Source organism: Podarcis muralis, chromosome 16 (genome assembly GCF_964188315.1).
Source record: "Podarcis muralis chromosome 16, rPodMur119.hap1.1, whole genome shotgun sequence".
Classification (NCBI taxonomy): domain Eukaryota; kingdom Metazoa; phylum Chordata; class Lepidosauria; order Squamata; family Lacertidae; genus Podarcis; species Podarcis muralis.
The window spans coordinates 1,444,738-1,470,082 of record NC_135670.1 but is presented as its reverse complement, the minus strand read 5'-3'; the positions used below and the strand labels follow the sequence as shown (position 1 = coordinate 1,470,082).

The following is a 25,345-nucleotide window of genomic DNA, read 5'->3' as shown; positions in this document are numbered from 1 at the left end:
AGGACATTTGTGAGGAGGATAGAGTCAAAAAGCTTGGCTAACTCTCCTGCTTTTGACTGTCTAAACCACAGGTAAGGCAGGAATCTGGCAGGTGTGCTGGGCCCGGGGGTAGCCTGAGCCATGCAGTCCAGGTCCAGTCCCAAATCCAAGGGCTCTGCGAGGAGTCAGTCTGGCAGGACACGAGGCAGGGAACCAGGCAAGGTCAGGCACAGGATCTCAGGCAGGTTCTGGCAAATAGCAATGTTGCTCCCGCAACCTGGGGTGGGGTCCGACAGCCATTTATCTCTGTCGGGGTAAGGGCCGGTCCTGATCCCCCAGTGACTCACCTCTCTGTCTCGCCCGAAGGCGAGCACTCCTCCTGCGAGTACTCAGGTCTCTCCTTCTCTCAGACCTGAGTCTCTGCAGCTCAGGAGATGTCGGTGGGTTACTAGACCCAGAGGCCGCCTCAGCCTCTCCTGACCCAACTGGTAGTGGAGCAGCTGTAAGCGATGGCCCAGCTGGAGGCAACGAGGTCATCCCCGCATCTGGAGCCAGGGCAGGTTCAGGCCCCTGACTCAGCCCAGCTGGTGCTTGTTGCAGGGGAACCTGTGCAGACTGGGACTCTTCAGGATCAGGCCCCAGACTAGGTTCAGATGATGCCTGAAGCAAAGGATCCGGTGCAGACTGAGTCTCCTCTGGTTCCAAGTCTGAGCCCGAGTCCCAGGCCATCACAGCAGGACACCTGAAGCCGACCCAGGGGCCTCCTTCCATGTGTCCTCTAGACTGATTCCTTTGTGGTGTGTGGGGGATGCTCCCTAGTGTATACATGTCAGGGAACTGCCATCGGCTCAGGGGTGAGAGGGGAAAAGCCGGATGGATTACAGAGAGCCCCCAAAGATCGTGGGAAGCAGCTCCTCCTCAGCGGAGGAGAGTAACCACGCCTCCAGGGGAGAGGAGCTTCAGGGCTCAGAGGAGGCGAGACGGTGCCAGGACACCCTACCTGAGCAAAGCGGGGAGGAGAGAGGTCCTCTGTTACCCACGCCCTCCCTGCGCAGTAAGCTTCCGCTCCAAGAGGGGAGGCACAGACTGGGCTTCAAGAAACTACTTTGCTGGGGAAGGTTTAAGGACCGCCCACTCACAGATTCTGCCAGTGAATGAGCGAGCCATGGAATAGTGGTGCTCTGCATGGTGAAGGGTTTTTGGCACCAATAATGAGGCTTTACAGCTGACCAGGGAGGCATTTGCCTGTTTTCTCTCGAGTAACCCCCTGACATGCTTACAAGACAGAATGTGGATCCCAGATTGTAAGGGTTACCAGCAGCACTGACTATTTGAATGGGTGATGGACATTTTGCCAAATGCAAAGGCAATGACTGGATGCAGGTGGAACCTTGCAAAACCTGCAGCCTCCTTTGCAAGGAGGAAGCCTCAAGCATCTTGGACAGTGTGCCTTTGTCATTTTTTATTGGGACATAAGTCTTCCCTATCTCCTTTCTCTTTTATAAATAGGCTTTCCAAGTAATGCAGTGCAGAATCCTTACTTGCGTCGGGTGGATGGGATCCTGGGAGGATCGGTCTTGCTTGCTGTAAACATTCCCTCGGTAGAAGCCGTGGAAAGAATCAAATGGGAAAAGCTGTTTTGGCATTTCGGCTTGCTGAATTCAGGGATGAAAAACCGGAGGGGTCTAATCCAACAGACAGATTTGGGCAGAGGCTGAAAGTAGCCAGCAAGATCACTCTGTGGATCAAAGATTTGGAGACAGAGGACAGTGGAGCATGTAAAGTTTGTGTTACAAAAGTGTTTCAAGATCACACCTTCCTCCTTTATGTATATGGTAAGTAAAAATTCCACTGTTTGGGTCTACTAGTTGTGAAACATAACATAGGATCTCTTTAGGGAAATTTTTAAAACAATATCTGAGTATAACCAAACACGGTCAGGGAAGGGGGAAATCAGTTCACCCCCCCCCCCGGAATAATGACTGAAATGGACACCCCAGAAGGTGTGCACCACAAGCAAACTTCACCGATGCAGCACAAGCACAAGAGACGTGTCAGAGGCGAGAAGATGTGGTCAGATAAACTTCAGAAATAGATGCAACCTTAACTAGTATTTGCTGGCCTGCTGTTTTGCACCTAGGCTCTCTGACATTTGAACTGCAGGAAGAGGGTTTGTTCTCACAGGTTGATATTTATAACACAGCTACAACAACGACTGATATCTTCTATATCTGAGACGTGGGAGGAGAAAGCCAAGGGTGGACGTATGGCCACAGGAAACAGTCAGCGATCTCAACATCCATCTCTCAGGGCCCATCCATACCTTGGCTCAGTGTGGATTACAAACCCCTCGTGCATCTTCTAATTCCCTCCCTTGTCCATTCTGCCTTCTCCTTCCACTCCTGTTGCCCCAGACTTTCTCATCCCTAAATCTGCACATGTCCTATGCAATCAATGCAGCTCTCCTATTGAGATTTCTAAAGCATAGGGGATCTCTGGCTTAGGGAGAAGAAAGCACAGGGAAGCAGGAGTTGGAGGAGAAGCCTATATGGATGAAGGTGGAATTAGAAGATGCACAAGGGGTTTGCAATCCATATTAAGGAGAGGTGTGGATAAGATCCAAGTCTGTCCTCTTTTGCATTTTCTGCATAGGAACTCAGAAAGCTGCCTGTGCTAATGTCTCTATATTGACCTTTTCTTAAGAAGCAGACAAGGCAGACTGAGCCATTGGAAAGGTTTATTTTAACATTTATAAGAAAGAAGGGATCAGTAACAACTATGTTCCCGCAACCTTTTTTTCCTGGGACTGCAGTTTTAAGGAGATTATTGCTATGCTCTTCTTTGGACCTGAGAGGGGTGTCTATTCATCTGGGCAGCCCAGGACCTCAATATCCACTGCCCAAGCTTGCACCCTAGAGAGATCACTTTGGTGCTGCTAACATAGTGATGTGACTTCACCCCCAGAGGTGCACTCCATTGTCTCTCAAGACAGCTGAACGCCAACAACATCTCTTCTTGCAACAGTACTGTGAGGTAGGTCAGGTTGAATGACAGTTGGTTGCCCAATGCTCTGGCTGAGAAGCTATAGAAATCCTGATCTCTGTGGGCCTCTACTCCATCAGGCTATCCACTGGGATAGTTGTTGTTGTCATCACACAACTAGGAGTCAGAGAAATCGTTTTTGATCCATTGCTCTTCACTCAGAGATCCACCAGCAGATCCCTGTAGATCCCTTTTGCCCACTAGACCACCAGCTCTCCGTTCAGATCTACCCCACAAAAGTTCTCTGTTCCAGGGCTGAGGCAATGGAAGAAGGCCCAGTCAACCTTCACTCCCAATAATTGAAGCTTGACCTTGTTTCAGTGATCTGTTTGGATCTGGCTGTAGATAATTGGAGAATTTGTTTCAGGATTCTGGTCTGGGGTTGCAGAGAGATGACTGACTTCCTGAAATGAAAAGGAAAAGGGAAAATGATGATAGACAAGGTATCTTTTGTTTGTTTACATGGAAGAGCTAGAAGGGACAGAGACCCACTTTTCAGCCAGGGGAAATTAGCTGTGTGTGTGTAAAACAAGAGTGGAGATCAGGCAAAAGGTAGAAACTTCTTTTCTTCATTCATTCATAAGATTTCTACCTGGCCTTTATCGTAAACTCCCGGGGTGAGTAGATAAATCTGGCTATTGTGGCTAGTAGCTATCAATAGCCTTATCTTCCTTTTCCATGGAATTTGTCTAATCCTCTTTTAAAACCATCCATGATGGTGGCCATATCACTGCCTTTTGCCAGGGTGAGTTCCATTGGCACTGAAGAAGTCTTTTGTTTTGCCTGTCCCGAATCTCCTAAAATCCACCTTCATTTCCCACAAGGTCTATTGTTTTGAGGGCAGATTTATCCCAATCCACTTTCTCCAAACCATGTATGATTTTAAACGCTTCTTTCTCAACTTTTCTTCAAGCTAAAATGCTCCCCAAGTGCTGAGTGTCTCTGTTTTAGTCCCACCATGCAAGACCATCTCACTCTCACCTGGCTCTCACCCCCTTCTGAAGGGATCCATCTTTTGGGGAGCTCTGCATAGTGAAGCCCAGGACTGACATACCCCTCCTCTCCTCTCACAGAGGCCACGGCTGCAGGGGTGAGACATTAGACAAGTTTATTTGGTTGCACTGAGAAGGCCTGCCTTGCAGGAGAAACCAAAGGGAGGAAAAGGTGTTTGGGGGTATGCTGGCTGGCCAAAGATGGGCAAGGAAAGGAAGACATCCCCTACCTCTTTCAGATAGAGTCGTCCTGCTTTTCTTCCATAGCCAGAACCCCAAACCTGCTACCATCATGAGGAGAGGCACAACGGCAACAAACCAGAGCGGAGGACCTGAGATGGATGATCCAGAGCTACCTGCAGGGGGCCACAATTGTCCATCAAGAGATAATTGACAACAACTGCCTCTGTGCCCCATCCCAGGATAAACATGGTTAAAAAATACCTGCCTTTATGAGCTTCTTCTTCTTCTTAAGGAAGTATTTGGGTTCTGCTCATCGTTATAAACCAATCCAGGCAGCACACACAGATTATGGGCTTAATTTTATTTCACTTCATTAATGTATATTGTTATGCACTGAGTTGAATAGGGTTCAGAATGCAGCAGTCTGATTGGTCCTAGAACAATAGGGTCCAGAATGCAGCAGTCTAATTGGTCCACAGGAGCCACCCAATCCAGCTCCAGGTGGAAGTGAATCCGCAACCTGATTGGCCTACAGGAGAATCCCGGAATTAGCCAATCACGTGGGGCCCATTGTGTAAATAATGTATATAAAGCAGACATTCTGGGGGAACTTCCATTCCTCCTCACCACTATGAGCTGAATAAAGAGCATGAAATCCATACTCGACTCCAAGTATATTTCATATATACTGATTAATTGTTGGGAACCTCAAAGGGGACTCAATGGGTGACTTTGGGTGCCTGCCACTGCTTCTTAGCCTAACCTACTCCCCAGGTTTATGGGGGTTAAATAAGGAAGGAGAGAACAATGGACGCCACCTGGAGCTCCTTGGAGAAAAAGGTGGGACATAAACTCAATTAACAAACAAACCATTGTTAAACTTATTTCATAATATATATACTGCTTGATTGTGAAAACATCAGTGTCAGAGCCCTTGCTGTCTTAGAAGCCCACTAAAACCTTTTAAAAATTTCTGCAGGTGTGCCCAGCCACATATTTAGCTGTGTATACTTTGAGTAGTTTTTCCACTAATGCTTATTTTATTCGTGCATTATTAGTAATGATTTTATATTATTGTATGTACTCTGCTTAGAAATCTCTATTTTGTTTAAACTGGATAAAATACATGGAGAATGGCTCACTGTGGGTTTTGCAGACGTCGAGCAAGTTGAAGGAGTTGCTCCTCTGTTCGGCTGGATTGGTGACCAGGCAGGTGTAGGTGGGCCCTGAAGAGTTGAGCTTCCAGAACAGGTGGAGATCCGTGCCGTTCTCTGTGAGGTGGTACCTGTCTGACCCATCGTCTAAGTCCCTGAGGGGGTCCCCTCTTTTCCAGGATACATCAAATCCCCTCTTTCCAGGCACCTGACACTGCAGGGTCACATTGCAACCATCTGGAGTCTTGGAGACATCTTTGTGGAGAATCTTTGGCTCTGGGATGGGCTCTGTTGAAAAACATATGAAAAAAGACACATCCTCTGTGCCCATTTCCCCAAGAATGCCAGTAACTTTTTAGAACCAGCATTGCTGGGTCCTTTCCTATGGCCAATTCCACAAGAAACAGATGAGGATGGCAAAATAATTACTTACCATATACAGTGAGGCAGAGTTTATGATCTTTCAACATTCCTGTACTGAATGTCACACGAACTCCATATATCCCACTGTCCTCCATCTCCAGATCTTTGATCCTCAGTGTGGATTCATTGGCAATTTCTATCCTCTGCCCAAACCTGTCGTTTGGATCTGGCCGCTCCAGCTTCTGTTTCCTGAACTTAGCAACCTGCACCCTTATGCCGTTCCACTGAAAGTTCCACTCGATGAAGGCCAATCGTTCTGCTGATGAGATATTGGCAGGAAGCAAGACGGATCGCCCCAGGATCCCGCTCACCTGATGCAGGGTCTGATTCTGTGATGAGTTGCTTAGAGCACCTTTTTTTAAGGAGTGGCGAGAAAAAACGGGAAAGGTGGCAAATCAATCAAATGTCTACTGGATAGATGCCTACAGGGAGCCCAGAATCAAGCCTTAATCTTCTCTATTCTTAGTAAATCTTGGTATTTACATAAGCTCTTTGCTAGATTCTGAAGTTCTGTAAACAACTATTCCCAACTCTACAGTTATAGGATTCTAAATAAGTTGAATTGCTGAAGTAGTTTTAATTGGATTTTGACTAAAGGTGTAATTAATTGTTACTGCTTTGAATGTTGTAGTGTTATTATCTTCCTTATTTTCTACATCATGCAAATCGTTATTCTGAATAATTTTTTTATAGTGTAAAGGGCACTGCAGTTGAATTTTTGGAACGAAGCGGCAGTGGCCCAAAAGACTTTGGGAAGTACTTATCTGAATTAAAAACTTTGTCTTTTGAAGTTGATGCCATCAGTGAAATAGCTAGAACTCTTTCAACAGCACAGAAATGAACTAGAAGTCAGTGCAGTGAGTTAAAAATTGCAGGGCATTTATAGCACTGCTGTTATGTTTTCGAGCCAGTTGTACCTTCCAAAAGAGTCCTCCAGCTCAGCTCTATATGATAGCTGAATCATTATCCTCTCTACATCCAGAAAGATTTAGCTCCCATGTGATTTCCTACTATTGAGACTGAACTGTAGTCAGGACTCAGGACAAAGCATGTCAATTCTGCAATTATGAAAACAAAACGAGCTACAAAAAGGGAGAGTCAGTAAAGCGAATCAAACTCACTAATGACATCCTAGAGGACAGCTCTTAATTTCAGTGCTTGAGAGGAAAACAAATCTGATTAGATCCTGCTATTTACATGTGAGGAATGTGATCCCTGTGAACCATGGAAGTAGAAATAAAATGTGCAGGATCAACCACTTGTGACTTTAATCACAATTTGCTAGCAGAGGAGGGTTCTCCCTCCACCTCTAACTGCCATGTTTCCACTCAAATATATTTCATGAAAAAACTAAAAATGCTGCTGTTATTGATGCAGCTGTTTATTTCATTTTTGCTGCTCAGAGTTCTACTTAATTGTGATTTTTATTTTATATGTTGTGGGGCTATTCGAGAACCTTTCAGTTTTAAGAACCAGATTGCAAAATTTGCTAAGTAGAGTTTTGGAAAAGGGACCCCTTTTGTCTTGTCAAATTCAAGAGGATTTTCTCAGAGGTCATGGATGGGTAGGAATTAAAGCTGGGTCTACCATTTTGGAATAGCCAAAGTATTTCAATAATGTTATGTTTTGTAATGCAAATTATATATTTTTATTGTTATTCATTCATTCAACCCAGTAAGCTAATATATTTTTATTGCTATAGACTTGAAGCTTAGAAAGAAACCCAACCATAGTTCTGTTTTGAAAATGAACTAAAAAGACAGATTCTTCTCAGCTACATTGAAAATGTTTCTGTCTAACAAGATTCTACGACTCTGTGTCATCTTTATTTCCCCGCAATTAGAGAGAAAGGTTGGGAACTATCAGTCGTGCACCTTTATATATTGCATAATTAAAGAAACACAAGCTTTACGATAGACTACTGACTCTACAGCTAAGCCCACCCCTGATTTCCAGCCCATTCAACTTGCCTTTCCTCATCTTATTCACATTTTTTCTCCAGCAATAGATTTTTGATTCCCCAAAGGTCTCCACCTTCACAGCTCCATTGTCAAAGGTTTACAAGTGATCAAAGAATAGAAGCTGAAGTCGTGGTTACTCCTTGCGGCTGTGGAGCTGATAAGCGTCTAACTCCTCGTTGCAAAGCATGGAAACGTACATTTCTGGTTTCCTCCTTCAACACCCACTCCCATCAAAATTCCGATTTGTTAAGGCTTTAGCAAGCCTTGGTCAACTTACCAGAATAGGAGCAGATTAATGTGCAGCAGAAAAGAAGGGTCTGGAGACTTTTGCTAGCGTGCAACACAGCCATCTCTGGCCTCGGGTGTGGAGAGCTCTCCCACTGCACACAAACCGTTTGCTGCTCGCTTGTTTCTTTAGAGGAGGCTGTGAGGAGTCGTGTCCAGTGTGGCTGACATAGAGCCCACCAAAGGGGTTTGTCCCTTTTGGGTCAGCCCTTCTGGGTTGGGCTGAAGGCAAGGACACCACCCCTTTTTCTTAATTGTTTCCCCTGGGATGTTTGTGATCACTGCTGCTCAACAAGCAACCCCTCTAAATCCAAATGGAAGCAGAAAACTAAACCCAGGCTACCATGTGGCCCATGCTGGATCTGTACATTAAGAAATGATCAACTGAAGGTAAAAATAGAAACTAGGGGAGTGTTGAAAAAAGGAGGTCAGGGTGTGGAAGTGAGCCCAGGATAAACTTCCTACCTTCCCGCAGGTTATAGCAGTGGGAGAGGCATATGGAGACCTTTGAGGAATGGTCTCCTGAACCCAAGGTGGAAACAATGACCTCCAGAAGCCTCTGCAAACAGAAATTCACAGCTGATAGCTTACTATTTTCACAGCACCACCATCTCCGCAGTGTTTTGTACTTGTGTTAACACAAGTGTCTGTAGGTGCACAGATGTCCAAAAGCCCCTTCCCCCACGAAATTAGGCTTCTAAGAAGTACTATATTTCTATTCTTTTGTAACACAAAATGGTTGTGAATAGTGGGGGGTTGTGTGCTGAGACTAGTTTTGTGTAGCGTGAATGGGTTCAGTGATTGCATTACATGGTTGTTATTGGGGAGTAATATTTATGGATTTTAAAAATATTCAAATTCATAAAATTTATATACTACTTAATTGAGAGAAAAAAGCCCAAAACAACCCAACAACCTCAAAGTGGGTTTACAAACAAGAGTAAAGTAATAAATTTATCAATCATAGCAGCTTAAAAACAGCTGTTTGAAACATTCAAAAATAATTAAATATCAATGATGAAATATTTCGCTGTTACATTGCATTTTGATGTATCTTGCTATATCTTGATGTTTTCTGTGTGATTTTTTTCCATGGTTCTTCGTTATACATGGTTTAATGATATTTATTTAACTACATTGTTTGAATTGTGGAATGATGATGAGCATCACTTGGTTTTGAATGTGGGACTTCTATTGTATTGCTGGCATTGATTCCTTTGTCGTTGGGAACCTTAAACTGCTTAGAGTTTCTGCTGAAATGTGAATCGGAATATAAATGAACCAAAGTAACTAATCAGTTGCAGCATGTATGTATTCTGCCCACTGGAGAAAATCTATCTACAAGACCAAAATGATTGGTGATGCCTCTAGGGCAGATGGGAGGGAGGAAGAAGGAGGAGGAAGACTACCAGTCTGATTCCAGAACTCACAGGAAAAGCAGTAAAGGGTGAGGCTGGGCTGCAGGACCACAGACAGCTCAGAGCAAGCACCTTTCTCCAACAAAAGAGGAGAGGAGACTGAGGCCTTCATGCCTCTGCTGCCTTGTGAGAACTTCAGTGCAGCCAACCCACTAGCCTGAAGATGGGAGCTCCTCCTTCACTCCATAGCCTACCTCCTGGGGCTCTCCTGGACTGATGATGTGCAGCTGAAGGCATCTGGTTTCTTCTGGTGCAGGAAAATATGTCCATGAGAGTCTAAGCTCTGGCCCTACAGGCCCTGGTGGTCCAGGAGGTTCTTCTGGGCATCCTTGTCCCACCACTTCAGACACACTGGTCTCCTTATCTTCCACTGCCATCTCTTAGCCCTAACCGGAACCCAGTTCCCTGTCTGGTGCCCCCACAGCATCTGATTCTGTGCCCAAATTGCTGCTGGATGCAGAGGTCACAGGGATGCGGGTGGCGCTGTGGGTAAAACCTCAGCGCCTAGGACTTGCCGATCGCATGGTCGGCGGTTCGAATCCCCGCGGCGGGGTGCGCTCCCGCCGTTCAGTCCCAGCGCCTGCCAACCTAGCAGTTCGAAAGCACCCCTGGGTGCAAGTAGATAAATAGGGACCGCTTACCAGCGGGAAGGTAAACGGCGTTCCGTGTGCTGCGCTGGCTCGCCAGATGCAGCTTGTCACGCTGGCCACGTCACCCGGAAGTGTCTCCGGACAGCGCTGGCCCCCAGCCTATAGAGTGAGATGAGCGCACAACCCTAGAGTCTGTCAAGACTGGCCCGTACGGGCAGGGGTACCTTTACCTTTACCTTACAGAGGTCACAGTGACAGCCAGGAAGTAACTCCAAGACTTCTTCATCTAAGAAAGCATCATCTGAGTCCATGTTCTTATTTCTAGGAGTCCCAGGCTGTGGACACAACAGTCGGCTCCCTTGGTTGCCTTTTGACACATTTATCTGCACTTTCTGGCTCTTTGGAAACCATCAACCCAGTTTGTTTTCTGTTGCTGTTGCAACCAGCCCACAGCAGAAGGAAGTGGCAGAACGGCAAGGAGGAGAGATGCTCAGAATGTGAGATTTTCCTTTCTACTCTTTCTATGAATACTCTCTCTCTCTCTCTCTCTCTCTCTCTCTCTCTCTCTCTCTGTGTGTGTGTGTGTGTGTGTGTGTGAGAGAGAGAGAGAGAGAGAGAGAGAGAGAGAGAGAGAGAGAGAGAGAGCGCTTTGTGGTTCCCTGATTCATTGTTTGTGTTAGCAGTGTTTCTGTTTCTCTGTCTGTCCCATTGTTAAGGATTTGAGTTAAGCGATTGTCTGATGTGTGCATCTGAACTGTATCTGTTAGGAACGTGTGACTGCATGTGTGCAGTTTCGGGGTGGTTATAAATGAAATCGCTTAGCTTCATTTAACATTTTATATATATATATATATATAATTCCACAAAGCAGCTTAGACCATACAAAATAAAACCAACACCAGGTTCTGAACACAAAAATACAAAAATGTTGCAGAATACAAAAATAAATAAATCAAAATGCATTTCAACTACAGCATAAAGTAGTGTAAAAAATAGGGTACATAAATAGATTGTAAAACATAACACAGATCACCAAAAGCGTATTAAGACATAAAAGCCAATAAAACCCAAAACTGTTCAAGACAGAGTGGAGCAGCACAGAGTCAACAAAACTGGTAGATGGCATAAAACAAAATAATTTCTCCATGAAAGACCTGGAGAAAGTCATGTGTCTTGTACGTACGAAGCTATGCAGCAAAGCTATTTATCTTTTGAACTATCCTGAGACCTGCAGGTATAGGGTGGTGTACAAAATAAAATAGAATAAAATAAAATAAAATAAATAATAAATAAATAAGGTGCTAAGGCACACTTTAGTGCGGAAGGAGTTCTGCAGTTCAGGGGCTGCCACATAGAAAGGGGCTCACCCAGACCACCCTCCACTGAGCTTCTGACAGTGGTGGAACTGCCAAGTAGGAATGCAGGAAGACATCCCTTTCCTTTCTGCCTCGTCTTTATCGCCTGCACCACTGTTTCCGTTCCACTGCCATTCATCTACTGTCTCCCTGTCGCTTGCGTAACATTCATAATTGCATTAAGTCGTTACGTTTTCCAAACCCCAATCCTTTCAATGCAGGAGGAACGCAATGCAAATGAGGAAAGAACCGTAATCAGTTGCAAATCGTTTGTCCTGATTATATTCACTGGATTGCTCTCCATTCCAGACATAGGACAAAGAAGTGGAAGTCAGCAATTTTTTCTTCTGTCTCTGTCTCCATTGGCATTACAGTGGTACCTCGGGTTACATATGCTTCAGGTTACATACGCTTCAGGTTACAGACTCCGCTAACCCAGAAATAGTACCACGGGTTAAGAACTTTGCTTCAGGATGAGAACAGAAATCTCACGGCAGCGGTGCGGCAGCAGCGGGAGGCCCCATTAGCTAAAGTGGTGCTTCAGGTTAAGAACAGTTTCAGGTTAAGAACAGACCTCCAGAACGAATTAAGTACATACCGTATTTTTCGCTCTATAAGACGCACCTAGTTTTTGGAGGAGGAAAACAAGAAAAAAAATATTCTGAATCTCAGAAGCCAGAACAACAAGAGGGATCTCTGCGCAGCGAAAGCAGCGATCCCTCTTGCTGTTCTGGCTTCTGGGATAGCTGTGCAGCCTGCATTCGCTCCATAAGATGCACACACATTTCCCTTTACTTTTTAGGAGGGAAAAAGTGAGTCTTATAGAGCAAAAAATACGGTAACCCGAGGTATGACTGTACTGGACATCCCTTCTGTCAAGAGGGCGCCCTCTGCTGACCTTAACACCTGGGAGGGTCTGTAGGGAAGGAGCCATCTTTCAGAAATTTGGGACCTCCGTCAGTTTCAACACTGAGTATAATGTATTGTGCCCAGAGACAAAGTTGCAACCAGTGCAGCCATTGTAAACCCCATGCTATGAGAGCTCAAGTGCCTCAGTGTTCCTCCACAATCCTCTTAATAGGCTGACTTGGTGTTACCTGCTCAGACAAACAAACATCATAGCAACAGCCTCCCCTTTTCACCCCCCCCCCCTTCAATTCTTCATACAAAAGGCCTTCCTTTCTCTGTATGCCATGTGGTTCCAGTGTTCTGGAAAGGGGGTGCTGTTGCGGACAGGAAGCAGGAGTGAGAGCAGAGAAAGTTTTCAAAAAACACTCTGCACATACTCAGAGGCAATGTCCACTGTAGGGAAACAAAAACAAAATTCCTTTGTCATTCTGTGGATTATCAGGGCATGATCCTGTCTGTCATCCTCCTCTGTCTAGTTCTGTCTATCGCTCAGTTGGGTTTCCAGTTGCTCCACAACAACATTCACGTGACCTCAGTGAGCATTTCAGTTTCAAATATTCTGGTTATTTCTACTTTTAGTTAAGTGTTTTTTTTATTATTATTTACTTGATTTGGAGGGGAGCAACTGCCCCCTCCCCACGGCTATGCACATGGTTATTATTATTGTTGCATTTCTTGTACTGCCAGAACATGAAGAAATGCTTGTGGAAATCTCTGCCTCATGTCTGACCAAAAGCACTGAATTTGGGGGGTGTCATTTGCTGATCTGTCTCAGGCAACAGAGTAGCTCGTAACAGCCTAACAAGGAACTCAAAGTTTAAAGAGGGTTTGAGGTTTTTTTTTAAAAAGGGTCTAGTTTAAGGTTACCAGGCGTCCCCATTTCCCGGGGACAGTCCCCGGATTTACAAATCAATCCGCATACAAAATCCATTGAAGTTGAAAAGTGTCCCCGTATTCATTGGGGAAAAAATCTGGTAACCTTAGTCTAGATGGATGGTTAATTAAGTAAATACTGTATTGCTTTGATCATAAGCCATTACCCTTAAAATGAGATTTCTTCAATTATGGCTTCTCTAAGAGAGCCAATGTGGTATAGTGGTTTTAGTGTCAGACTAGGACTTGGGAAGGGACGTGGGTGGCGCTGTGGGTTAAACCACAGAGACTAGGACTTGCCGATCAGAAAGTCGGGGGTTCAAATCCCTGCAATGGGGTGAGCTCCCGTTGCTTGGTCTCTGCTCCTGCCAACCTAGCAGTTCGAAAGCAAGTGCAAGTAGATAAATAGGTACCATTCTGGGAAGGTACACGGCATTTCCGTGTGCTGCTCTGGTTCGCCAGAAGCAGCTTAGTCCTGCTGGCCACATGACCCGGAAGCTGCACGCCGGCTCCCTCGGCCAGTGAAGCGAGATGAGCGCCGCAACTCCAGAGTCGGCCACGACTGGACCTAATGGTCAGGGGTCCCCTTTACCTTTACCTTTTAGGACTTGGGAGGTCAGAGTTCAAATCCTCCCACTTGGCCATGAACCTCACTGACTGTGTCCTTGGGGGGCATTGTGGCGATCACACAGGGTCCCCGGACGTTTAACAGTCTATTGATCCCTGTGATCGCTTCCCCACTGCCACCAACCAGTTACTCTCTGGTAAAACACTGAGTCCAGTCAGTTGTTAAAAGTGAACCAAAAAAACAAGTTTATTTTACAAACATTAACAAATTTATGGTTTCTCAGATAATATTCCTGACAGTATCTTAACTTTAGTTTCTTTACTGGCCTATACCTTCCTAATACCTTCTGACTCCTCTTGACAAATTATCTCCCTCTCACACCAGACTAGCCCAACCCATAGACTTCTCTGTCTCTTCTCACTCCAGACTGTCTTCTCAACAACTCTAACTCTCTAAAAAAACCTCTGTGCTTAAACCTTATACACAGTTAACTCTGCCCCCTGGTTTCCCATTAGTTAGTCATTTTACAATTAGTTAACCCTTTCCCTATGAACCTAGTATGATGTCACACACATAGGAGGGCAAACGGCACAGGCAGTCACAGCCTCTCAGTGCCTTGAGGGGGGTGTTATTGGGTTATTGTTCTTATTTTGATTTTATATTTCATGATCTTTTCTGTGAACCAGCCTGAGACCTCTGGTTATAGGGCGGTATATAAATTCTATAATATTATATAATCCGCTTCACAGGTTGAGTGACAAGAGGGAGAGCCACGTACTTCACCTTGAGCTCTTTGGCAAGAAAGTTGGGCTAGAAATACAATAAATGCAATAAATAAAATGAGAGTGCAACCCTTATCCATGGGTTGATTAGGAGGTAGGTGAGGTTGTGGCTTAATACTCTCACCATTTTGTAACCTGCTTTTTATTTTATTTTTTAAAAAAATGTGTTAATAATTTTATAAGCATTAAGTGGCCCCCAAACAGATGAAACACTCCCATTGCTATATCAAGTCACCTTTCTTTCATTCAGTTCCACACTCATCTCACCTGCTCATGCCCAACTTTGGGGACGTTCCTCATTGTCTGTTGTGATGCAGGAGAGTGCTGGTTCTCTGGAATTGTGGAGGCAATCTCTGCAGAGTGTAAAATGAAACATGTTTTTTGCTTATTAGGCAGATGTATATGCTGCTCAACTTAAAATTACCTATGTAGTGTCACAGGAACACCCCCCCCCCCAATCATTCAGTTTGTACAAACTTTACACACACTCACATACTACATACGCTACACTTCTGTTATAAATTCATAGAAAATCAACCATACATCGGATTTGCACTGTTCCACTTTTATTTTACTCCATGAAGGAAGGACTACAAAATGGGGAAGGTTTGATACAGGGCAGCCATAATCCCTTGAGCATCCCAGCACATACACAGGAGCCCTGCCCAGTTGCTATGCCAACCCTGATGGTCCTAGACAGAAGATCATCAAGATCACAAAGAACTTGCATATGGGAGTGGATTCAGCACAGACTGGAACAAAGGACAATGATCAGCTCTTCCTTCTGGGGGCAGGAAACTGCAAACTTCCCTCTGTCACCTGGAAAGTATTCATGGGGAGGGGGAAAGGGGGAACCAGCCAGGTGACAGGACACTCAGGTTACCACCACAACTCCTCCCTCAACCCCTCCTTTCTGTGATGAAGGTGTGATGTATCTGAGGGGTGGTCTTAGGTTACACCCCTTCTGTGATGTATGTATGATGTTTCAGGGGGGTGGTCTTGATCTACAGGGTGGCAATTTCAAAAGTCTTTATAAGACCTGGCACACCATATTTCTGGGTCCTTCCTCTCTCCTGCAAGTGAGGGGAGCACCCTGTTGCAACAGATCAATAAAGGCCAAGCCTACAGGCTGCTGTTTTGCTCCAAGTTATCCGGGTTGGTGTCTTTGTTTTTGTCCAAGGGAGCCCTCGAATTTTTCCGTTAACAGCAGTATATGACATTTTTAGAAACAATATATCATTCAGTATAAAAATTCAAATAAACAGCAACTAAGATCACAGTGTGAAGAAATAAGAGTAACACATTTGCGAAAAGACTTATATGATTTATATTAACAGGGAGGAAATTCCATAGTCACAGATTAACAGAGATGTTCCTACCTCTTTTTAAATATGTATTTCCTCTTCCATATTATTACAGAACATGCCAGAGTTAAAATGAAGCTGATGGGAAGGCAGATCATCCACCAGAGTCTCTGCTGACTACCTGTAAGAGTCCGTTGAGATATAGCACAATAGCAAAATGTAAGGTTAAGTTGGCAAAGATATACAAATTGAAATCCAACCACGGTTGGAGATGGGGTGGAGAAATAGGAACACCAATACATATGTGGTGGAGGTGTGAGGAAATTAAGAAATTGTGGATAGTAGTACACAAAGAAGGGACGCGGGTGGCGCTGTGGGTAAAAGCCTCAGCGCCTAGGGCTTGCCGATCGAAAGGTCGGCGGTTCGAATCCCCGCGGTGGGGTGCGCTCCCGTTGTTCGGTCCCAGTGCCTGCCAACCTAGCAGTTCGAAAGCACCCCCGGGTGCAAGTAGATAAATAGGGACCGCTTACTAGCGGGAAGGTAAACGGCATTTCCGTGTGCGGCTCTGGCTCGCCAGAGCAGCGATGTCACGCTGGCCACGTGACCCGGAAGTGTCTCTGGACAGCGCTGGCCCCCGGCCTCTTGAGTGAGATGGGCGCACAACCCTAGAGTCTGTCAAGACTGGCCCATACGGGCAGGGGTACCTTTACCTTTAGTACACAAAGAATGGGATGCGGGTGGCGCTGTGGGTTAAACCAATAAAGCAAGATGAGCGCCGCAACCCCAGAGTCAGTCACGACTGGACCTAATGGTCAGGGGTCCCTTTACCTTTACCTTACACAAAGAACTAATGTTGAAAATATCAATAACAAAGAAACCAGAGACATGTCTCCTTGGATTGATAGATGAAGAGATACCACGGCGGGGGGGGGGGGGGAGAATTTTTCTATATACAAGTACAGCTGCTAGAATAGTGATTGCTGCTAGGTGGAAGTCACAAATTATACCCACAAAGGAGGAATGGATTTGTAAACGAAATGAATATTTAATTTTGGCAAAATTAACTGCTATAATAAGAAATCAGTCAAATAAAAAATTAAAGAAGGAGTGGAAATGTTTTGATGAATATATGGCAAAATATTGGTCAAAAAAGGCTATGCTAATATGCCTAGATTAAAATGTGAAGTACTGGATGGAAGAAAAATTAGTAAGGGAATATATAGATGATTTGAGAAGGTTGTAGAATGCAAAGATTATTGTAAATTGTTTAACGTGGAGGAAATCGAGTGGGGGTGGAGGGAAGTGGGAGGAAGGAGAAAAGAATAATATGATGGATTGAGGAAATAGAAATGTAAATGTATGGGGGGATGGGGAGGAAATGGTGTTGGCTTTGGTACATTTGTATTGTAATGTAATATGTGAGAACCAATAAAAAAAGGAAAAGGGGGGGAATGCAAAAAATAATAATTGCAAACTGTGAGGTGGGTTAGTGACTGGCTCAAGGTCACACATGGCTATGTAGGGATTTGAACTTGGGTCTCTCAGGTCCAACACTCTAACCACTACACCACACTGGCTCTATGCCAACACGTTCCATTTTTATTGACTTAATTCGAGGTTTCCCTGGGTTACTCTGGCACAGAATTTTAATCTGGCACTTGGAGATGGGTTTAAAGGGGGGGTGACTCCAAAGAGGCATCAGGGGAGCGGAAGGCGACCTGTAGCCCTCCCAATGCTGTTGGACTCCAACTCCCATTATCCTCAGCAGCCAGCAGGTCAGGGATGATGGGACCTTGGGAGTCCAGCAACATCTGGGGGACTCCACTCAGACTGCCCCTGCATTAGAGCCTCAACAGGGTAGAATCCATAGGGTTGGACTGAGAGTGAGTCAGGCTTAGAAAATACATCTTAAAAGCACTGTCACCCAATTTCGTCATGACTACCTAAAAGCTCATTGGTCTCATGGGTTTACTCTAAGGGTGACTAAAGTGCAGATTCAAACTTTATGATCAGGAGATCATCCTTTAATCTGGGATACACATTCATCTCCATGGTAGGAATAGCACGTAAACCAGAGTCTTGAAGATATCCGTCATAGGAAGCTGCCCTGTACTGACTCAGACCATTGGGTCTATCTAGCTTAATATGGCCTACACTGACTGGTAGAGACTCCCCAGGTTTAGGGTAGGGGACAAGTACTGTTTTGGGGGGACAGGGGGCAGGTGGGTGTGAGGGACTCCCTGGTCCTGAATGGGACAACCGTGCCCCTGAAGGACCAGGTGCGCAGTCTGGGAGTCATTTTGGACTCACAGCTGTCCATGGAGGCGCAGGTCAATTCTGTGTCCAGGGCAGCTGTCTATCAGCTCCACCTGGTACGCAGGCTAAGACCCTACCTGCCCGCGGACTGTCTTGCCAGAGTGGTGCATGCTCTAGTTATCTCCCGCTTAGACTACTCCAATGCAGTCTCTGTGGGGCTACCTTTGAAGGTGACCCAGAAAATACAACTAATCCAGAATGTGGCAGCCAGACTGGTGACTGGAAATGGCAACTGATACCACATAACACCGGTCTTGAAAGACCTACATTGGGTCCCAGTACATTTCCAAGCAAATTCAAAGTGTTGGTGCTGACCTTGAAAGCCCTAAAAGGCCTCGGCCAAGTATACCTGAAGGAGCATCTCCACTCCCATTGTTCTGCCCAGACACTGAGGTCCAGCTCTGAGGGCCTTCTGGCGGTTCCCTCACTGCGAGAAGCCAAGTTACAGGGAACCAGGCAGAGGGCCTTCTTGGTAGTGACACCCACCCTGTGGAACACCCTCCCATCAGATGTCAAAGAAATGAACAACTATCTGAAGTTTAGAAGACATCTGAAGGCAGCCCTGTTTAGGGAAGTTTTTAATGACTGATGTTTTAATGTATTTTTAATCTTTTGTTGAAAGCCACCCAGGATGGCTGGGGAAACGCAGCCAGATAGGCGTGGTATAAATAATAGATATTATTATTATTATTCCTAGCCCTGCCTGAAGATTCCAAAGGGATTGGACCTGAGACCTTCTTGCAAACAAAGCAGGGGCTCTACCACTGTAAAGGTAAAGGTAAAGGGACCCCTGACCATTATAGTCCAGCCTTGGCCGACTCTGGGGTTGCGGCGCTTATCTCGCTTTATTGGCCGAGGAAGCCGGCGTACAGCTTCCGGGTCATGTGGCCAGCAGGACTAAGCCGCTTCTGGCGAACCCGAGCAGTGCAGGGAAATGCCTTTTACCTTCCCGCCGGAGCGGTACCTATTTATCTACTTGCACTTTGACATCCTTTCGAACTGCTAGGTTGGCAGGAGCAACGACGGAGCAATGGGAGCTCACCCCGTCGCGGGGATTTGAACCACCAACCTTCTGATCAGCAAGTCCTAGGCTCTGTGGTTTAACCCACAGCGCCACCCGCGTCCCTCTACCTCTTAATTCTAAAAACACATCCTCTTCTTAGATTTCCAAATTCTTGTGGCTGGGAGTCCCACTCCTCAAAGATAATGAATGGACCCTCCACTGCTGCCTTGTCCCTACCCCAATATATTCACAACCCCCAGCAGTGATATTGGGGTGATGGGGTACAATGCATCCTTTGGAGGAAGATGCAATAAATTACTGACCTTCATCATCAGTTTGGCAGATGCTGAGCAAGTTGAAGGAGACGTCCTTCTCTCCAATGGGATTTCTGACCAGGCAGGTGAAAGTGGAGTCGCTGGCGTTGGGCCACCACAACAAATGGAGACTGGTGCCATTGTCAGAGATCTGGTACCCGACCAAGCCATCTCCTAAGTCTCTGAGGGGTTCCCCTCTTTTCCAGGAGATGTCAAATTCCCCCTTTCCAGACACCTGACATTGCAGGGTTACATCACATATGCCTGAGCTGTTGGAGACGTCTCTGAGGAGAATCTGAAGTTCTGGCACAGGCTCTGTTTGAAGAGAAATGGGAAAGATGTGATATTTGCACCTTATGCCTGTCAGAAACCAGCAAAATGCTGTCAATCCTATTCCATGATAATAAAATACAAGAGTCATGTAGTCCAGTTGCTTGCAATGCAGGCATCACAGCTAAATAATCCCCGGAAGATGACCATCTAACCTCTGCTTAAATACCTCCAAGGAAGGGGAGTCCACCATCTTCTGAGGCAGTCTATTCCACCGCCAAGCAGCTCTTACAGCCAGAAAGTTCTTCCTAAGATTTAGTAGAAATCTCCTTTCTTATCATTTAAATTCATTGGTTTGGGACCTACCATCTTGAGCAGCAGAGAACAAGCTTGTTCCAGATTCCATGTGACAGCCCTTCAAATATTTGAAGATAGCTGTCATATCACCTCTCAGCATGGGCGTAGCCAGGATTTTTATTGGGGGGGGCACTTTTGTTAGGGAGGCAGAACCAACATGATAGATCAGTTAGTTAAGTATTTCTATTGTTTTACTTTCTATGTGGGGCAGCTGCCCCCTTGCCCCCACCACCTTGGCTACACCCATGACTCTCAGCCTCTTCTTTCTTTCTTTCTTTCTTTCTTTCTTTCTTTCTTTCTTTCTTTCTTCTTCTTCTTCTTCTTCTTCTTTCCCCGCCCATCTGGCTGGGTTTCCCCAGCCACTCTGGGCAGCTTCCAACAAAATATTAAAATACAATGGTCCATCAAATATTAAAAGCTTCCCTAAACAGGGCTGCCTTCTAAAAGTCAGGTAGCTGTTTATTTCCTTGACATCTGGTGGGAGGGCATTCCACAGGGCAGGTGCCACCACCGAGAAGGCCCTCTGCCTGGTTCCCTGTAAACTTGATTCTCGCAGTCAGGGGACCTCCAGAAGGCCCTCAGAGCTGGACCTCAGTGTCTGGGCAGAATGATGGGGGTGGAGATGCTCCTTCAGGCTAAAGACACCCAGCTGCCTCGACTTTCCCTTTATCATCTGTGTAGCTCTCCTCTGCATTCAGACAGTGAAAGTAGTTACTTACCATAGACCATGAGGCTGAAACTCTGTTCTTGAAACTGTGTCTTAGTAAACCAGATGCGAGCATTGTAGATCCCACCGTCATTCAACTCCAGGTCTTTGACCTTCAGTGTTGTCTCGTTCACCATGTCTAGCCGTTGTCCAAACCGGTCAGAGGGACTTGGATGCTCCAGTTTACCGTGGCTGAATTCCCCCAGCCAGAAGCCCAGGCCACCGCTTTGTGGGTAAAAGTCCCATTCCATTTTCTCCACTGTTACTGATGAGGATACATTTACAGCAAACAAGACTGATTCTCCCAGGATTCCCTTCACCTGATAGATTGGATTCTCCATTCCATGACTTAAACTTCCTATTTGGGGTGGGTGAGAGAGGGGAGAAATAGGTGAGGAAATACTGAAATAGCTTTGAGCCAATTTGGAAGATAAAAAAGACCTAGAGCTACCTTGCATGTCTACTCAGAAGCAAGCCCTAGTGAATCTAATGGGAATACTCTGCGGCAAGCGGGTTTAGCATCACCCCTTCCACATTGCAGTTAGCCTGCAATAAAAACTACCAAGTTTAAAACAGAAGGCATGCTTTAAGTTCAATTTTGGTGGTGATGGTTTAGCCCCCCTCTGATGTGATTAGCCTTGAAATAGCCCTTCTATTCCTGGTGGCAGGGAAGAGATAGCTAGATCTGTGCTGCAATTAGGCTCTGAGAAGACATATGTTGAATACATTGGAGAGCTGCTCTGAATTAAGTATACCAGACATCCCCATTTCCTGGGGACAGTCTCCAGCTTTACAAATCAATCCTCTGGCAAAATCCATTGAAGTTGAAAAGTGTCCCCGGATTCACTGAAAAAAAATCTGGGAGCCTTTCTCTAAATCCTATTTTTGGGAGGGTTAGGGATGGAAGAGGGCCCTTGCAGGCAAATATACAGACATACACCCCACACATATACTATAGCATGGGTAGACAAACTAAGGCCCGGGGGCCGGATCTGGCATAGGAATGCCGGATGCCTTCTGAGAACTCTGATTCAGACTAGAAGCTTGAAGCATTTGAGGAAGAGGACTTTGAATGGGAGGAAGTGGGAGCTGAGATTATGGAGCAGAGCCATCCCTTCCTTGCTCCCCACATATCCTGAGGAGGCAGGAGACCCAGAGGCTGCTTCTTTCCTGCCCAGGGGGAATGAGCAGGACCCAGAGGAGCTATTCCAGAAAGCGGGAGGACATAGAAGGAGATACCTACTTGGTGGTGCTTGCAATGAGAAGGTGGTTCACCAAGAGGAAAGCTTATGCTCAAGACTAGCTAAGAGGAGTGTCCACCTTCAGGCCAGGGACTCCAGCAAGAGACAGGGATTTCTGTCAGTAGCTGGAAGGTTCTCCACCTCCATATAATAGCTTAGCAGGTGATGGGGGAAAATCCTTCGGGACTCCCATGCAGGCTCAGAACTCTCACTAGAAATCCCAAACTCCTGAATCTCATTCCTTGCACCAGAACCAGACGGATCCTTGCTGATTCTTTTTTTGCCTTGTGGGAAACATAAGGCTGGATTCTTCTCTTTCAAAGCAGCTGAGTTTAAAAACAGCCACGACAGTGGGATCTATCTATCGGCTTGTTTCTCTTACGTATTTAGCAGATTAATTGCGCTGCAGAAAGCCTGCTGGGGAGACCATAGGTTTAGGAAACAATGAAGAAAAGCAAAAATAACTTTTGTTTGGCTTTAATTACAAAAACTCCTCTTACATTAAATTACATTACATCTATAAGTATGACCCATTCACCAGGGTACTGAGAGAGGTACGCACTGCTCTTTATATTATAATATATATATATATATATATATATATATATATATATATATACACACACACACACACACACACACACACACACACATACATACACACACTTTATATCCAACTGCTGACACAGCTTAATTAACACAACTTAACAGCATCTGCTATACTGCTTCACAGCTCTAAAACTAAGTCGTGATATTTGCTCTGGCCTTTAAAGAGATACACATCTTGTGAATCAATAATGAACCTTAATATTTAAAGAAACCATTCAACAGTTTCTTGGCTTGCTGTGCGTCTCATGGTGGTCTTGGGCAGAGGCCAGGACGTCTAAGCAGCATTTTGAACTTCTGGGCAGAGAAGGAATTGGGAAATGGCACCAGCCTCCCCTTGGTCAATTACCCCCCCCCCCCGCATTTGCAATGAGTTCCCTCCCTCTCCCAAGGACTTACCAAATGAAGTACAGATCCATGGAGTGAAGAGAAGGATGACCAGGAGGCTTCTGCTCGCGACTTCCACCATCATTTTGGCCAGGAGCGAAGAGGGCTTTCTTTTCAGCCCAATGCCTTTCGTACAAGGGGTCGCCCACACTCCCTCTTGTCCTGCACCTAGAAAGTCGGGGTCTCAGCGGTTTCCCACTTGCGCGCTCCTTTCCCAGGTAAGTCCCACTCTATAGCTCTAAATCAGAACAAACTGCGACCCCCAGGAACCCCGATTGTTGCTTGCCCCGACTGAGTGCTCAGGCGCAGTCTTTCTTCTCCTCAAGAAGATGAGACTCTGGTAAGGTCCCAAAGAGTCTTCTGGTGCTACTTCTTGTCATAAGAAATCAGTGGCACCATTTCAGCCTGAGACAGGCTTTTAAAACCACGACGCCACATCACAACTTGAGTCAGACGTTTATGCACAGGGAATTTTTAAAAAAAATTCCGCGTGCGTGGCTGTCCTGTGACACTTTGCCCCTAGAAATAAATTCCTGCCCCACACCGCCGCTGACCACTCACTGCCCAGTGCTCAGCGCTAGAAGATGCTCTCTGCCGCCGTCTCCTGCTCCTCCTCCGCTGCGCCCTCTCCAAGCGTACACAGGACATATTAAAAGCGAGGTAATTGGAGGCAGGACGAAAGCCGCCGGCGGCGGCGAGGAGGAGGTGAGGCTGCTGCTGCTGGACCGGGATGCCGGCGTCGGGCTAAACCCGAGACCCCCCGAAAAATCCTCCCTTCCCCCTCAGCGCATTTTCCCCTCCCAGGCAGGACTTGGTGGAGCCCCTTCAGGATTTATGTTAGGTGGGGCAGAACCTTAGTTAAGTATGTATTGATTTACTTATTTGGGGGGCAGCTGCCCCCCTGGCTACACCCACTCCCGCTTTCCAGACGGTGTTTTTATTTTCCTTCTCCATTCCCGCTCTTTCTTTCCAGATCCTTCCTGTCTCCCTCTCTTCTTTGCTTATTTTTGTCCTTTTTTTCCTCTGCAATTCCTCGCCGGTTTCTCTCGTCTTCGTTTGCATGTCATCTTTCTTTCTGTCTTTCCTTCTTTCCTCTCTCCTCTATCTGCTTCCCCTCTTTCCCCTTTTCGTCACCCTTTTCTCTCCCGCCTGTCGCATTCTAGCGCCTCCCTTTTCCCTTTTATACACGCGCGCAGCTGCCTGAATGAATTTTTAGTGTCACTATGCAAGTCCCACGACAACGCTTCCCTCTCCGCCCCGGACATTTGCGCGTTCAGTCTTGCCTGCTGGATTCCATTGTCTCCTTGCCTGGAAGTCACCCAGAGAAAATACTTCTGTTGCTAATAAAGGAATCCAGTAAGTTACGTCTCTCTCTTCCCCATGGTTTTATGTATGTGCATATATTTTTCTTTAACGTGAAGGTCTCTTGGAGACCTTTGGGTGACAAGCAACCAGCAAGATAAATAAATAAATAAGATGATCAGAAATTAGCTTAACATTTTTGCTCTGCTTTTATTAGAACATAATGTTTTGGGACACAGCTGCAAAACAGCAGTCAGCATCCTTGTTCAAAAACAGTGTGAGGCTGATCAGAGATAAGGGCTCCTTCTAAGAATTTTGTGGCTCAACTCTGAGCACCCCTTTCCCTCTTCTTTTAGTTATGGGGTATAGCTAAAAAAATAAAATAAAATGGTTACTACCGAAGGAAACTGTAAGCAAAAATCAGGCTGTTGCTTTTTTAAAGCGAATGCCTTCAGATCAATATAGAAGGCTGCTGTTTTGCTGTTTTGCATGGGGTTCTGTCAAGTATATTGCCCACTGTTCGGTCCTGAAACTTCTCTCTCAATCTGGATAGTATTCAACAAAACTCCACAAAGCTCTCATATGTAGATTTATTGAAGATAATCAAAGCACATGTAGAAATATTACTTACATTCCAATAGGTTGTTCTTTGGCTCTGAATGAAGATGGTTAGAAGTATTTTATGAAGTTCTCTATGGAGTTCTGTAAGAACAAATAAGGTTGCCCCTCTTCCTGCATATGCAGGAACTAGACTGAAACTAGATTGCAAAGGGGGAAGGGAGGTTTCTTCCTCTCTGGTCAGAGCCAATAGAAACTAGAATATTTCCCAACCTGCCTCGATGTCTAAAAAAGGGGGAAAGGCAGTATCTTTTCTTAAAGGACAGCGTTGTAATTCCTTCTACCTAATATTAATACACAGATTTGCTATCACTAAATAACTGACCCTGGTGGGGACAGAACACCCATCAAATCCTAGCCTACTTTCAAGATATATAGCATATCTACTGTACATGAAGGTGGATAAT

General features: G+C 45.6%; 2 protein-coding genes across 2 annotated transcripts in view; both read right to left on the bottom strand.

Annotated features, from left to right (window-relative positions):
- Nucleotides 1-2,699: 2,699 nt before the first annotated feature.
- The window catches only part of LOC114587100 (T-lymphocyte surface antigen Ly-9-like), a 32,157-nt gene continuing 9,511 nt past the window's right edge, over nt 2,700-25,345 (bottom strand). The window contains exons 4-8 of the mRNA XM_077920267.1: nt 5,784-6,125; nt 5,339-5,638; nt 4,244-4,369; nt 4,003-4,103; nt 2,700-3,425 (exon numbers count right to left, since the gene is read on the bottom strand). Coding sequence (XP_077776393.1) covers nt 3,339-3,425; nt 4,003-4,103; nt 4,244-4,369; nt 5,339-5,638; nt 5,784-6,125 — 956 coding nt within the window. The 3' untranslated portion in view covers nt 2,700-3,338. The remainder of the gene's footprint in view (nt 3,426-4,002; nt 4,104-4,243; nt 4,370-5,338; nt 5,639-5,783; nt 6,126-25,345) is intronic.
- LOC114586738 (SLAM family member 7-like) lies at nt 12,099-23,388 on the bottom strand. Its single transcript, XM_077920361.1, has 6 exons — nt 23,031-23,388; nt 20,798-21,142; nt 19,461-19,766; nt 15,894-15,999; nt 14,782-14,867; nt 12,099-12,684 (listed from the first exon to the last, which is right to left on the bottom strand). Exons 1-5 carry the CDS (start codon nt 23,101-23,103, stop codon nt 14,786-14,788), a joined length of 912 nt encoding a protein of 303 aa, XP_077776487.1. The 5' UTR covers nt 23,104-23,388; the 3' UTR covers nt 12,099-12,684; nt 14,782-14,785.

Coding starts and splice junctions, on each gene's coding strand:
- LOC114586738 (XM_077920361.1), bottom strand. CDS start 23,103: ATGATGGTGGAAGTCGCGAGCAGAAGCCTCCTGGTCATCCTTCTCTTC. Junction 16,000..19,460: donor CTGCCAAACTGATGATGAAG/GTCAGTAATTTA, acceptor GGACTCTTACAG/GTAGTCAGCAGAGACTCTGG. Junction 14,868..15,893: donor AAATACATATTTAAAAAGAG/GTAGGAACATCT, acceptor TACACTCTGCAG/AGATTGCCTCCACAATTCCA.